Genomic DNA, 14,551 nt, shown 5'->3' on the forward strand with positions numbered 1-14,551 from the left:
CCTGACCTACACTAATTTTACAAACTCAAAATCACAAAAAATTGTTAATAAGCAACTTACCAACTTCTCGCATCCACTTCAGATCTTTAGCTGTAGTCTGCACTAACTGTTCGTTACAATAAAAACTAGAGCAAAAAAAACATCCATCCTCTTCCGCTTATCCAAGATCGGGTTACGGGGGCAACAGCTTGAGCAGAGATGCCCAGACTTCCCTCTCCCCAGCCACTTCTACTAGCTCTCCTGGGAGAATCCCGAGGTGTTCCCAGGGCAGCCAAGAGACATAGTCCCTCCAGCGTATCCTGGGTCTTCCCCTCACCAGGGAGGTGTCCAGTAGGCATCCTGATCCAATGCCTGAGCCACCTCATCTGAATCCTCTCGATGCAGAGGAGCAGTTCCTCTCGGATGACTGAGCTTCTCACCCTATCTTTAACGGTGTAGCGACCCACGGCTGAATGATGATCAATTCTCAGACTGATGGTTTATGAATTTTATTATCGTTTCCGTGACCTTGTTCCATAAACACACCGTAAGAGCTATAAAAGGCAAAGTACAAAATAAAAAGCATGTAAATAACTTAACATAAACATTCATAACCTTTGTTTTACATACTGTATATAATACAGAGAAATGAATACCTTGTTCACTTTTCAGCGAGGTGCTTGATTGTTAACCCCATATGTCGCCATTTTCCTTTCCTATTCCCGGCAAAACTGCACAATTAATTATGCAAACTAAAGACACCCAATAACTTGTCAAAATAAAAGTCACGCAATGATTCAAGCCCTGCTGAAGCATCATGTGTCCTTTACAAAGGGAAAGCCCAGACGCTCTGCAGAGGAAACTCATTTCAGCCGCTTGTATTCGCGATCTCGTTCTTTCGGTCACTTCCCAGAGCTCATGACCATAGGTGAGGGTAGGAACGTAGATCGACCAGTAAATTGAGAGCTTTGCCTAATGGCTCAGCTCCGTTTTCACCACGAAAGACCAATGCAGATTGTGTATTACTACTCGTGATGGTCAGTTCTGCCCAGTGGCCAGTCTCAGCAGCCAAGCCAGTAGTGTAGCTCGTCAGACTGCTGCAGCCTAGCACTAACTTTGGTCAAGCGGGGGCAGTGTCATGACAAGGATATCGAGTAGCTGACACCGCAGCTGCAACTATACTAGGAGATGACATTTCCGGTACCGTAAAGCCATGGGAAAATGCGCTTTTGTCAGAAGGCGGAAGAAAGAAAAGTCAATAAGTAACGCCGAAGATACAGAATGATTCAATCACAAATGATAGTAATTATTTTGTACAAGTTTAGTGCTAACTAGGATCTGTCATGCGGGCCGCACAGATTTCTTTTGAGGGCCGCGTGTTTGACATGCCTCGTCTAGCTGGATCTACTCATCCGAGATGAATGCACGCGCCCACGCTGATTGAAAAGCCCATATACACTCACCTAAAGGATTATTAGGAACACCTGTTCAGTTTCTCATGAATGCAATTATCTAATCAACCAATCACATGGCAGTTGCTTCAGTGCATTTAGGGGTGTGGTCCTGGTCAAGACAATCTCCTGAACTCCAAACTGAATGTCAGAATGGGAAAGAAAGGTGATTTAAGCAACTTGGAGCGTGGCATGGTTGTTGGTGCCAGACAGGCCGGTCTGAGTATTTCACAATCTGCTAAGTCTAGGGTTTACAAAGAATGGTCCATTTCTAGGGTTTACAAAGAATGGTGTGAAAAGGGAAAACATCCAGTATGCAGTCCTGTGAGCTTAAAATGCCTTGTTGATGCTAGAGGTCAGAGGAGAATGGGCCGACTGATTCAAGCTGATAGAAGAACAACTTTGACTGAAATGACCACTCGTTACAACCGAGGTATGCAGCAAAGCATTTGTGAAGCCACAACACGCACAACCTTGAGGCGGATGGGCTACAACAGCTGAAGACCCCACCGGGTACCACTCATCTCCACTACAAATAGGAAAAAGAGGCTACAATTTGCACGAGCTCACCAAAATTGGACAGTTGAAGACTGGAAAAATGTTGCCTGGTCTGATGAGTCTTAATTTCTGTTGAGACAGTCAAATGGTAGAGTCAGAATTTGGAGTAAACAGAATGAGAACATGGATCCATCATGCCTTGTTACCACTGTGCAGGCTGGTGGTGGTGGTGTAATGGTGTGGGGGATGTTTTCTTGGCACACTTTAGGCCCCTTAGTGCCAGTTGGGCATCGTTTAAATGCCACGGGCTACCTGAGCATTGTTTCTGACCATGTCCATCCCTTCATGACCACCATGTACCCATCCTCTGATGGCTACTTCCAGCAGGATAATGCACCATGTCACAAAGCTCGAATCATTTCAAATTGGTTTCTTGAACATGACAATGAGTTCACTGTGCTAAAATGGCCCCCACAGTCACCAGATCTCAACCCAATAGAGCATCTTTGGGATGTGGTGGAACGGGAGCTTCGTGCCCTGGATGTGCATCCCACAAATCTCCATCAACTGCAAGATGCTATCCTATCAATATGGGCCAACATTTCTAAAGAATGCTTTCAGCACCTTGTTGAATCAATGCCACGTAGAATTAAGGCAGTTCTGAAGGCAAAAGGGGGTCAAACACCGTATTAGTATGGTGTTCCTAATAATCCTTTAGGTGAGTGTATATTGTCACAAACGTGCGTATGGGAGGCAGCTAAAGGGCTTGAGTGAAGGCAGTTCTGAGGCATGTCGGGATGTGGCAGAGTGCACTGACTCTTTTTCTCCCTTTCCTGTAGACCAGAGATTCCACCTAGCTCTCTTGACGTCACTTCCGGGACCGAGCCAATGGAAGTAGACCTTACCAGCTCCGGCCCCTTGGATGTCATGTCTGGGCTTGATCCAATGACTGAAGAACACGTGCCTGATCCTTATGACCTCACTTCCTGTCTTCCCCTTTAAAAGCCTGCCCTTTTTCCCTTTTCCCTCAGTCTCGTTCTAGACTCAGTTGTATGCACATCAGTGCTGTGTATTTGATAAAAAACGACTTTGCAGCCAGGATACCATATTATACGGGTGGCTACCCCAAACCTTTATCTGTTTATGTCTCGTTCTTCTGACAATACTGAGTCTAGAAAACATGATCAGCAAGTCTTTGATAGGCTGTAACAAAATGACGAAAGAACGGGCTCATTTTTTTTCTTCACACAAGCAGAGCAGGACCTTTTATTCGAAGGATATGAAGAATTTCAAGATTTAATATGCACAAGGGGTAACACTGCAAAACCAGCCCAAACCAGAAAAGACGGCTGGCAAAAAGTGGCCGACAAATTAAATGATAAGTAGTGTGCATTGTACTTCCTGAATTCAGCGTTTCATTTCCTATGTGTCAGATTAATTATTATTTAATATGTCATAATTCCAGATCAAACGTGAGCACAAGGAGAACATGGGAACAGGTTAAAGTGAAGTACAAGAATATACTTCAAACTGGTAAATATTGGTATAACTATTTATAAAGAATTGTTGACATAAAGAATCATATATAATATAAAAACATTAATTTTAAAGCTAATAAGAAGGCAGACAAGCAAAAAACAGGTGGAGGTCCAGGTGGTCCAGACCTAACCCAGGCAGAAGAATTGGCTCTCCAGCAAAATGCCCACCGCCCTGTTTCTGAGGGCATTGTTTTTTTTGTTGGGTCAGTTACAGGGAATGTCATATCCCTAGAACTTGTGTCTGACCAACGAGATATTGACGAAGGTCAAATATTTGATGAAGACACTGTGTCTGATTATTCATCAGGAGGAGAGGTACAATTCCCAAATAATTTTTGATCAAACTCCACTCTGATCAGTCCCATGTGCCCCAGTCACATTTGGAAATCCTGGGTAATGAGAATGTTAGGCTGATTGTGAGATTCTTTATGGAACTGTGGGCGTTTTTTTCTGTGTACCTGCAATGGCATGAAACGCCTCTTTTATTGTCTGCACACGCAGGTGTCCAGGAAACACTATGAAAACCCGAAGGAAATATTTCAGAGTCAATCAGACTTTATTGCCTGGCAAACTGAACTTTTAGATAGATTTTCCGCATCGCCTACAGTATATAAAAAAAGTGCCGCTTGCAAAAAAACTCAAAGCAATGCATACTGTCTGTGTGGTTGTGAGAGCCCGACTTCGCCTAGTTTGACTTCGAATATAAGGTGCTAATAAATCTTTGAGGTACAATATATCCCCTCGGCTAAAATGGAATCTTTCGAAAAGAATTTCCTCCGGGAGCAATAAAGGATCTTGCTGATCGCGCAAAACCCTCTCTATATGAAATTCTCTTCTTATAATTTGCACACCGATATCAATTAGTAGTTCATTCATGAAGGGCAAAGCCATGACTAGATGAATTCCACGCACGGATACTGATTTAAGTTTGTGAGCTAATCCTTGTTTACATAGAACAAACCTGCTCCGAGCAGGTTTGAGGATTTGGATGTGCTGCTATGACAACACATCCAGCAAGAGTTTCGAAAAACCGACAGATCCAGGATCAGGCCAAATCGTCAACAATTACATCCGGCTAAACGTGTAATCCACGTACGAAAAATACCCCCCAAGTTAACCAAGGTAAATGCTTGCATGTTATTGTAATTACTAGCATCATGGCCGTGGTAGCGTAGCGAGAGCACTGATGTTTAGAGCATGCTAGTTTAGTGTTCCCGCTGTTACCCCAAGAAAAAAACAATTATGCAACCATCATAACTTGCTAACATTATTTAAATTTAACGTATACAGTATTTACGTGTGAATAAAGAGTAAAATGAAAATAAAACAAATAGAACAATTCTGTGTCGTTAATAATCTTTTGTATCAGCTCAGAATACTTTACATGTCATGTCATCTCTATTAACTAGTGAATCTTCCTCTGCATTCATTGCTTCGTACTCCTGCAGAGCCTTCCCAGCATCTTCCTCTTTCATAGTCAGTATCTGGGGCCACTGGACCAGACCAATGAATTGGTGTTGGCTGTCACTGCACCACTGACTGGCTGTTTTTGCATGTGCATGGACAGATACCTTAGACAGGAATAAGAATTTGGTGTATTTATGTAAATGTGTTTTATGCAATTATTATTGATATATAAAAAACTGTACTTGTACTTCTGGCGGTATTGACGCATCCTCACATTCCTCCTGTGCCTGCAAAACATAACACTTAGTTACAGTTATCTGGCTATATGGTGGTTTCAGGACAGTACTACCTCTCTGGGAAAAAAATAACTGGACCACCTTGGATAACGTGCAGACATCTCACATTTTCTGTAGTTCCAGAAGTCTACTGCAATCTGATATAAGCGTCATGACTCCCTCAGACAACACAGAATATCACAAATAGTGATAAGAGTCAAGAGTCTGTATGAGACGGAGGGGGCATTCTGATTGGCCTCTCTTTGTGCTAAGTAAACCTACATCATTTTTCTGTACACGGGGCAAAAACACCTTAGGGTCCAATTCAGATTCATATAATCTGTGGCTACATCTCATAACTTTTATTTACGCTACCGTCCAGTACGATCTTTTTATTACAAAGGAGTTTTCAATTTTCTAATGTGCTATAACAAGTACCATAGTGGTTATCTCCCTAAATTGAGTTTTGCTGGGTTGGATATCTGCATTTTTGCCAGCTTTCAAAAAGATATGAATTAGGCAGATAAGTTGACATGCTATGTTACCCATACCACCAATGTCTTATTAATACTGTTTTTACTTTCTATGAGATTTATAGCAGAGCACTAATGTTTAATCAGTTGGGAGAGTTTCTGAAGTTTACTGTTCGAGTGAAATGTATTCTTTAAATTGAAAATGTTTACCTGCACTGTCTCTTCATGCTTTCTTTTGCATAGGTGGAATACAGGCTGTCGTTCACCACTCAAGAAAGCCTTGGACTCTTCTGTCCAGTGGGCAAAAAGCTTGCCATGGCTGAAAAATGATAAATTAAATGAATAAAATTCAAATGCAACTACTATAAGACACATGCAATTAAAGATACTTACTTTTAAAGAAACTGTATAATTAAAGTGTACTTATAAAATTTTAAAGCTGATTTGGCTATTAGTTAAAGCACTGCTCCTTGATAAGAACAGTTAAAAAAAAAGTTTTTTGCTTTTTGCTCTCAGCTTAAGTAGTACAAATTTTAAATCTCCCATATAACTATGCATTATAAGCCATGAATGTATTTTCTACTGTGGAAAAATTACACTTCAAAATTGAAAGAATAAGGAACAAATGGCAAGGTAACCCGTGAACCCCTGGAATCAATACTGCAGGCCCTGCAGAGTTTTCTGACAACTCCAACCTAATACAGGTAATAATAAAATGTCATTAAACATGCCATGACAAAGACCATAGTTCCCCTACACTTCATCTTGACTAATTTAGTAACAAATACTTAAATCCATCTACCTTCTGCTTCATTAACTCATCCACAAGACGATCTTCGGATAAATTAATGATCTGCGCTTCTTCTGGAGCACTCTTTGAAGTTGTTACTTTCTCATATTCAGTATTGAGTACTATTTGTGCTTTAACATGCAAGAGTTCAATGCATTTTTGCACATTAATTATTCAGTCACCCTAGTTATATTGTAATAATCCACCTTGCATTACCTTCAAAAATGATTGCATTTTTTAAATGTCCATCTAAATGCTGTTGGATTCTTGCCAACCTCATAGACTGTAGGGCAGGGCATAGTGGACAATGATACAAAGTGCAACAATTCGTGCACTGCTGTGGCACAATAGCCTCACGTCTTATGGAGGGATGCATCTGTAAAAGCACAAAGAAACAACACAATTTTGTTTTATTAATAAGCTTAATAAACATTTTTACATCACTTTAATTCACACGAATTTAAATATGCTTCTGATATCTTAAAGTCGTAGACATGTGTCCATGTAACGGTAAGATAACGTGAGTAGTCGCCGTAACTGAAAACAAACTCACTCCAGTCATCAAAGAAAGAAGTTACTTAACGCACTTGACCAAAACATTTACACTGCAATAATGTGTGTATGGCATGAAATAAAATAAAACATGTAACTATATAATTCGGTAAAAGAAATAATAAAACGTAACTTACCGTTCGCGTTGGCCTCAAAAATTAAGTTGCTGCTTGAGGCTCGGTTGCACTTCCTGTTGTTGATCTTCGGATAAATTAATGATCTGCGCTTCTTCTGGAGCACTCTTTGAAGTTGTTACTTTCTCATATTCAGTATTGAGTACTATTTGGGCTTTCCTTGTATGTTTACCAATCCATGGAGCCCAGTTCTCATAGGTGGGTTCCACTGAAAAAGGGTTCTGTGCACGACCTGACGGGAAACACAAGTTAGTTAAATTTCATTTTAAACCTAAAATAACAAGTTAGATAATATAATAAAACATTTTAGGAACCAGTTATCAAATTTAAGTGGGTAATTACTTGGAAAGAATCCACGTGCAACCATCTCAAGACAAACTGATCGCCAGAACTGTTCACTGTCCACTTCGCCTTTGAATTCGCCAGGTGGCTCTTTGAGGTCACTCACTTTGTTGTAAAGGGAAATAAGGGAAGATTTTTTCCTGGTATAAAATGTAGCATTAATGAAGAGACATCATTTAAATGTTTTTTACCTGCTAAGCCGAAAACATCTTTTTTATAAAGGTCCATGATAACAATTTGGGGATGGTATCCACAGTTTACACATGAATAACTGTAGTCATTATCTGTTAATGCTTCAAAATGCAAGTAACCATGGAGAAGGCTGTCTCTGTTTGGGTATTGGACTCCCCTGAGGCCTTCCAAAGTGTTGATGGCCCTAGAAGTTGAAATATGATTCTGAAGGAAAGAGAAGCAGGGTGAACAGAAAAATTTAGATTATAAAAATCAAACTAAATGAAACTAATCAATCAAGCTCTGTCTTATGCACATTCATACAAACCTGCAACCCTTGTCAAAGGTACAGACAAAGTTCAAGACTTAGAAACAAGTGATTATCAAAGTTGTGTAGTCCGTCCTGCCATTCCCGGTACCTGTAAAGCACATGACATACTGGGCATCTTCTTGTGTAGACCCAAACATCTAAAAAACAAAAGGAAAACAAAAAGTGTCCGTTTGTTGGGAGAAACATGCAAGGCCACACATTTTAAGTGAATATTCAACTTACCATGCATTACACCTGCCATTGTTGCAATTTTGGCCTTTTTTGTGACCAACAGAGGCATTTCAAGTACAGTTTGTTCAGAACAAAATGCACATGTTGTTTCCACAGGACACAACTGTGTAGGATACTCAAGCAATGACTTGGGTTTGCTTATTTCATCTGGGAGGAAAGCTGGTATTTTTTTTTCATCAAAGACATATTGCACACTTCTTTGCAAATCAATGTTGGGCACATAAATACCCCCTTGTATTGTTTGTGCATCTGCTGATTTAGATGGTCCAGTCTTGAACAAGTCTCTATTAATTTGAAACAAGTGCCATTTACCAATGTTTTTGTGAGTACAGGATGTGCAAGCCTTTGCACAGGGACAGTGCCAAGTGCCATCAGTCAAATTATAGCAGACCATGACTCTACCGAGGCGGCTATAAAAATGTATTGTAGGCTCATGTATGGATAGCGTAATCTGCTTATTGGAGCCACCAAATTCCACCAAAACAGAAAATGGGACACAAGCTGCCTGTGCTGCTTTTTGCCGTTTTAGGCAAACTGCTTTCTTTTCATTCCCAAAAAATTTAAGGGCCACCATTTCATCTAGAACAATGGGATTTAAGATATCTTCAAAAGCAGTGTCATGGCAATAATCAAGTGAGCGGAGATGTTCACACTGACTAAAAGGCAATCCACTTCTCTGAGCCAAAAGGTGGAATTGGCAGCATTCCTCCAGTTCACATTTAACATGATGAATGTTGCCTGTTGTCTTCCTTTGTACATGGACCGGAACAGAAAAACCATGGCCAGTTCGTTGAACTACTGACACTCCATTAGATACATCAACACAAATGCTGGAAAGATGAGACAGGAGTGTTACATCCTGGGATACGAGGTCTGCATGTCTTCTTAAGATGTGTGTGTCCAAATTCTTTTTGAGCAAATCTAATGAGCAATGAGGGCACTTTGTTGTATTTCTTTTTTTAGAACCGTTTTCTGGACCCAGCTCATTAGCTGGGGAGGGCTCTTGTACTGGTAGCGGTATGTTATGGGAAGGTTCTTGTGCCATAACAGGTAGGTCGAGGGAAGATTCTAGCGCTGGAAAAAGTAGGCTGTGGGAAGGCTCAAATGCAGATTTTGAGCATATTTTTAGATGACACTCCATACTGTTTCTTCTAAGTATTGTCTTCATGCAAAACGGACAATGGTAGTGACCCTCAGACCTACATGGCAGATGGCAACGACATATTCTCTTATCTGTTATAAATAAGAACCAGTAAAAGGTAACAAGTCAGTAAATTAATCTTGAAACAAAGCATTCAGATGCTAAACAATGGGACTATTGTGGCTATTATGTTGGCTATATCATGTCCAGTAAATTTACAGTACCTTAAGTGATTTTTTTCCATGTCTGCACAATGCCTTAAAGTAGACTGAAAACTGACTCTGTTACATGGGGGACTCTTGCCAAATTTTTAAAAGAATATTTTTCTCATGTCTGGCTAAAGGTTTCAGGTTTTTTGTGCTTTAACATGCAAGAGTTCAGTGCATTTTTGCACATTAATTATTCAGTCACCCTAGTTATATTGTAATAATCCACCTTGCATTACCTTCAAAAATGATTGCATTTTTTAAATGTCCATCTAAATGCTGTTGGATTCTTGCCAACCTCATAGACTGTAGGGCAGGGCATAGTGGACAATGATACAAAGTGCAACAATTCGTGCACTGCTGTGGCACAATAGCCTCACGTCTTATGCATCTGTAAAAGCACAAAGAAACAACACAATTTTGTTTTATTAATAAGCTTAATAAACATTTTTACATCACTTTAATTCACACGAATTTAAATATGCTTCTGATATCTTAAAAGTCGTAGACATGTGTCCATGTAACGGTAAGATAACGTGAGTAGTCGCCGTAACTGAAAACAAACTCACTCCAGTCATCAAAGAAAGAAGTTACTTAACGCACTTGACCAAAACATTTACACTGCAATAATGTGTGTATGGCAAGAAATAAAATAAAACATGTAACTATATAATTCGGTAAAAGAAATAATAAAACTTAACTTACCGTTCGCGTTGGCCTCAAAAATTAAGTTGCTGCTTGAGGCTCGGTTGCACTTTCTGTTGTGGCTGAGCGTGCATGTGGCTGAGAGTGAGAGATACTGTATTCACTCTTTTTTTTACGCTTCTATATTAAACTACATTTCCCACGATGCCTTGCGACATGGACGTGAGCGGCGTTACGACCGTCTGATTGGACGTTTCTATTTTTTGAACGTTGAAGGAGCGCGAGCGTAGCGCTGGTGAGTTTATGACGTTTATATATTCTTCTTTTCGCCGATAAACAGTCGTCGAAAATTATCTCGGTGTGAAGGAAGAAAGGAAAAATAAAGGAAATCATAAGTGAAGGCAGTGTTTGAGCGGACTGTATTGAAGCTTCCCTGGGAGTGAGGTGTGTAGCCGAGCGTTTCGGGTTTAAATTGCTTTGCTGATGGCAAAACTCCCCCAGCGTATCGAATAGTCCGCCTGTAATTGTACGATTTGCTCTCTCTTGAGGTGTTATTGCTGGTTTGTTTGTTTGTATTCGGCGACGACGACGACGACGACAACAACGCCACGTGGTGACGGACAATGTTTGTCTTTTGGGGTTTAAGTCTCGGAGGCTAGCACAGAGTGCATATATCACCGGGCCCAGCTTTCACAAACGTAAACGTACAAACTAACGATATACATCTAAAATCGTTTGGTCAAGTTTTGTAGGTGAAATTCATGCATACGTCTTTTAAAAATTCAGAAGGGATCAAGAGGTTTATTCGATTGCATTGCAGTGTTCAAGTGTTGATGTTTTACTGCGTATGTTACTGCCCATCGTTGCCCGTAGATAGGCGTTTAAGGTACTTGGCTGCTGAAATGGCGCAGTGCCCGTTATCCGGCAGAACCATATAACAGGGCCCTTTGAGATGATCTGCAGGAGATCTAGGGCATTAGGATAGTGCTTTAGTTCTGCCATGTAGCAAAGACAGATCTAGGTTGCCTGCATTATTGAAGCCCAGCCTCATAGCTCGGCGTTGAACCAGCCACACAGGTACGTGTATCTTGCGTGGGCGTCCAGATGTCTTTAGTCTGTTCTTTTTCCATCTTCATAATGTGACTGTAGAGGCTGCACCTGTAAAGTATTGTTCTCAATTTATGTCTAAAACCAGCAATGGTGACAACCGTTATACACTGTAGTTTTCTTTGCTGTGCTGAAGAAATGGATGCTCTGAACAAATTATTAAACTGATGTTTTCAACTATGTAATTTAAAATTAGGGAAGCAGCTTAATTTAAGTTGTTTTAGGATAATTGTGAAATGTATGAAAAAAATGTTCTTGCGAGTTGTTTGTTAATAATATGTTCTGTGCCCTGTTATAACGCTATCTTCTTATTTCAGGCTGAAGTGCATTTTGGTCATGAGGTGGTTTAAGCAAGATGAGCTAAACAGCTGCACAAGCACTCTGAAGGATGCAGAGAATCTTCACACACAGTTACAGGTAGAGGGGCTGTAGTTTTTGATTTTTATATTTATAGATCAAAGTCAATAACATCCTCGGGTCATACAGCATCTCTGCCATTGTAATGGGTTTGGGAATACAGTACATTATTGCCAGTTAATGGATAAATTTGGTATTTTTCAAGCCAGTCATTTTTTCACAAACATTGCTATATATACATTTGCCATGCAAAACTATGTTCTAAAGCCGAACGGTTTCTATAAATATGTTTAGCCTGCTCTGATGCTTTACAAAGGAGCGTATGGGGCACAGAGGACAAGCTTAAAAACTTACCAAATATGTGAAACTTTTCAAGCTAAGACTGTTGTCAAGTAATGACATGCACATTCTGTGTTTCTGATGCATGTCTGTGACAACAAAATGGATCTGGAAATAGTCATTTTGTCACTTCTTCCTGGTGCTTTTTTTTTTCTCATGGTAAGAATGTTACTATTTGCTTGTGTGAATTCTCATATAAATACCAAAGTAAATCGAAACAAAACAATAACATGTAGCACAATCATTTTACTGTGATTTTTGTCTCTTGGGAGAAAAGCACACCTCCAGGAGGTGAAAGGTCATTGCAGAAGTAGACTAACTGCACGGCTGGTCTTCTTTTAGAATGCCTGAATCTCATATTAGTGTTATTTATTTATTTTGTAGTTCAAAAATGGCACGTATAGCTATTTTACATGTGTGTGTGTGTGTGTGTATAACTGCAAGACACAGATCAATTCTCAACAACTGTTTAGGCTTGAACTGTCCAGGTGTATTTGTTTTTAATCTTTTCCTCCAAGCCCAATAGCCTACAATGCAAAGTGCCAGTCTGGACAAGATATTTTAATTTTTAGAAATCGGTTAACTTTAGACCACAATTTCACATGATAAATGCTTGTATAGCATATTTTAGAAGAAATAACTTCAACTTGAAAATGAGTGAACTTTTCATTCAAGGCACTGGGCTAAATGAAGAAATGAATGTGTTCTGCAGCCTTTACTTTAATGTCTCTTCTTTTATTGCACTTTTTTTTTTTTTTTTTTAAAACCCTGTTCCCATTGCTAAGTTTTACCCTGTTGGGCACTGCAAAGTAATGCTTTGATTCTGTTTTATACCCGTTGTGCTTTGGCATTATATAGTTCAGTCAAGCCTATGGGTTCAGTGACTGCCAATGTGTGCCTGGTATATACAATCACATTTCCTTTTCTGGAGAATGTTCTGTGCTATGCTCTTTTATACAAACCTCTGTAAATGGCTTTTTGTGCCCTTTTCAATGCCTTTTGTTCATCTGCAAAGCGTGGAATAAACTTGGCTAACACTCTGTCTTTGTCATGCCATTTATACATTAGCACAGATTGGGCAGTAAGTTTACTGAAAAGCTGTTCTTCACTAGCACTCATAAACTATACTGAACTTGAAATTCAAATGCTGATAAATTTTCTTGACGCCTTCATTTTGTGGTATGAGTCAGCAGTCAATACTAAAGTACACTTTAAGCAAGTATGCAGTTTATGTTTTTGTTGTGTTTGATCTGAAGGGTGTTTTCCCTTTGTCCGTCTTAAAAGGTTACAGATTACTTTTGAATTTCCTGGAATGTAGTTTAAAGAAAATTTTCACAATGTATTGCTTGCTCCCTTTGTATCCTACCAAAGACAGGCAAGCCATTCTAAACCCCTTTATAGTGGGGTGGATTCACAAACCAGTGTGTTTCTTTGTGCCAGTCCCAAGCCCGGATAAATGGGGTGGGTTACGTCCGGAAGGGCATTTGGTGTAAAATTTTGCCAAATCAATATGTGGACAACAATACAAATTTCCATACCAGATTGTTCGAGCCCCAGGTTAACAACGACCGCCACCAGTACTGTTAGTCAACAGGGTGCTGTCGGAAATTGGAATACTGTTGGCCAAAGATCCAGATGCAGAGGACAGAAAGATATGGAAGAAGATGATCCGCTGTGGTGACCCCTAACTGGAGCAGCCAAAAGATGAAGATAACTCGTACCAAAAAAAAGCACAAAGCGCATCATTCTAATATGATCACGAATTTGCTTGAGTTTATCCAGATAGTGTCTGATCTGTTTAGAAGTGCTGGGTGGATGGTAGCATTTCAGACTTGGCAACCAAAGCTTTGAGTTAACTACAAAATATGAGAGAATATGTGGCAGTAAGCTCAGCCATCATTCATCAGCAGAATCAGTATCATGTTTTATAAAACAGAGGAGATCTTTTAGTCCATTATGCTCATTTGGTATCTAGTAAGGTAGTTGGTTATTGCAGGTAATGAAGATAAACATTGAGGTAAGACAGACAGTCAGTCAGTCAGTCAGTCAGTCAGTCATTAATTATCCAACCCGCTATAGCCTAACAATCTCAGCCAACACAGGAACAAATCCCGGGCATGGCACACGCATGCACGCACACACTAGGGACAATTTAGGACCGCCAATGCGCCTAACCTGCGTGTTTTTGGACTGTGGGAGGAAACTGGAGTACCCGGAGGAAACTCACTCAGACACGGAGAGAACATACAAACTCCATGCAGGGAGGATCTGGGAAGCGAACTCAGATCTCCTCACTGCGAGGCACCAGCTCTACCACTGTGCCACCATGCCGCCCTTGAGGTAAGATAGTTTTACTTGGTAATCATGTCGCCAGAATGTGGTGTTCTGTTATTGGAACATGCATTTAAGAATTTCACTCTACTCTGTTTGTGAGCCTATGAACCTGTAAGGGTTCAGCTCTCTCATTACCATATTTGGAAACTTGGCGTTAAGTAGATGTTTTAGATTAGGGGTCTCCAACCTTTTTTCTCCTGAGAGCTACTTTTACAAAATGAAAATGGCAGAGAGCTACTCCTGTTTTCTA

The 14,551-nt window shown here is 40.1% G+C and overlaps 2 protein-coding genes across 7 annotated transcripts in view; one reads left to right on the plus strand and one right to left on the minus strand.

Moving 5' to 3' along the window:
• Positions 1 to 363: 363 nt before the first annotated feature.
• Positions 364 to 10,295, minus strand: LOC120524899. 4 transcript variants are annotated; one of them, XM_039746736.1, is made up of 10 exons: positions 10,225 to 10,295; positions 9,759 to 9,910; positions 8,164 to 9,405; positions 7,939 to 8,078; positions 7,631 to 7,835; positions 7,440 to 7,544; positions 7,101 to 7,329; positions 6,628 to 6,787; positions 5,832 to 5,940; positions 364 to 533 (listed from the first exon to the last, which is right to left on the minus strand). In XM_039746736.1, exons 2-4 carry the CDS (start codon positions 9,820 to 9,822, stop codon positions 7,951 to 7,953), a joined length of 1,434 nt encoding a protein of 477 aa, XP_039602670.1. In that variant the 5' UTR covers positions 9,823 to 9,910; positions 10,225 to 10,295; the 3' UTR covers positions 364 to 533; positions 5,832 to 5,940; positions 6,628 to 6,787; positions 7,101 to 7,329; positions 7,440 to 7,544; positions 7,631 to 7,835; positions 7,939 to 7,950. The 4 variants fall into 4 exon arrangements, 3 of the variants coding, with proteins under 3 accessions (XP_039602670.1, XP_039602671.1, XP_039602669.1); XM_039746737.1 differs by lacking the exon at positions 364 to 533 and adding an exon at positions 4,544 to 5,160; XM_039746735.1 differs by lacking the exon at positions 364 to 533 and having other exon boundaries at positions 4,544 to 5,940.
• Positions 10,296 to 10,390: 95 nt separating this feature from the next.
• espl1 (extra spindle pole bodies like 1, separase) overlaps positions 10,391 to 14,551 on the plus strand; it is a 95,680-nt gene continuing 91,519 nt past the window's right edge. The window contains exons 1-2 of one of the 3 annotated variants that reach the window (XM_039746739.1): positions 10,391 to 10,459; positions 11,589 to 11,688. In XM_039746739.1, coding sequence (XP_039602673.1) covers positions 11,608 to 11,688 — 81 coding nt within the window. In that variant the 5' untranslated portion in view covers positions 10,391 to 10,459; positions 11,589 to 11,607. The other 2 variants (XM_039746738.1, XM_039746740.1) reach the window with 2 other exon arrangements.

The sequence above is a fragment of the Polypterus senegalus genome, chromosome 3 (genome assembly GCF_016835505.1).
Source record: "Polypterus senegalus isolate Bchr_013 chromosome 3, ASM1683550v1, whole genome shotgun sequence".
Lineage (NCBI taxonomy): Eukaryota > Metazoa > Chordata > Cladistia > Polypteriformes > Polypteridae > Polypterus > Polypterus senegalus.

Excerpts from the sequence above, each read along its gene's own strand:
- LOC120524899 (XM_039746736.1), bottom strand. The coding sequence starts at position 9,822 with ATGAGGTTGGCAAGAATCCAACAGCATTTAGATGGACATTTAAAAAAT. Across the intron at positions 9,406-9,758 it reads AAATGCAATCATTTTTGAAG|ATAAGAGAATATGTCGTTGC; the intron begins GTAATGCAAGGT and ends TATTTATAACAG. Across the intron at positions 8,079-8,163 it reads AATGGCAGGTGTAATGCATG|ATGTTTGGGTCTACACAAGA; the intron begins GTAAGTTGAATA and ends TTTGTTTTTTAG.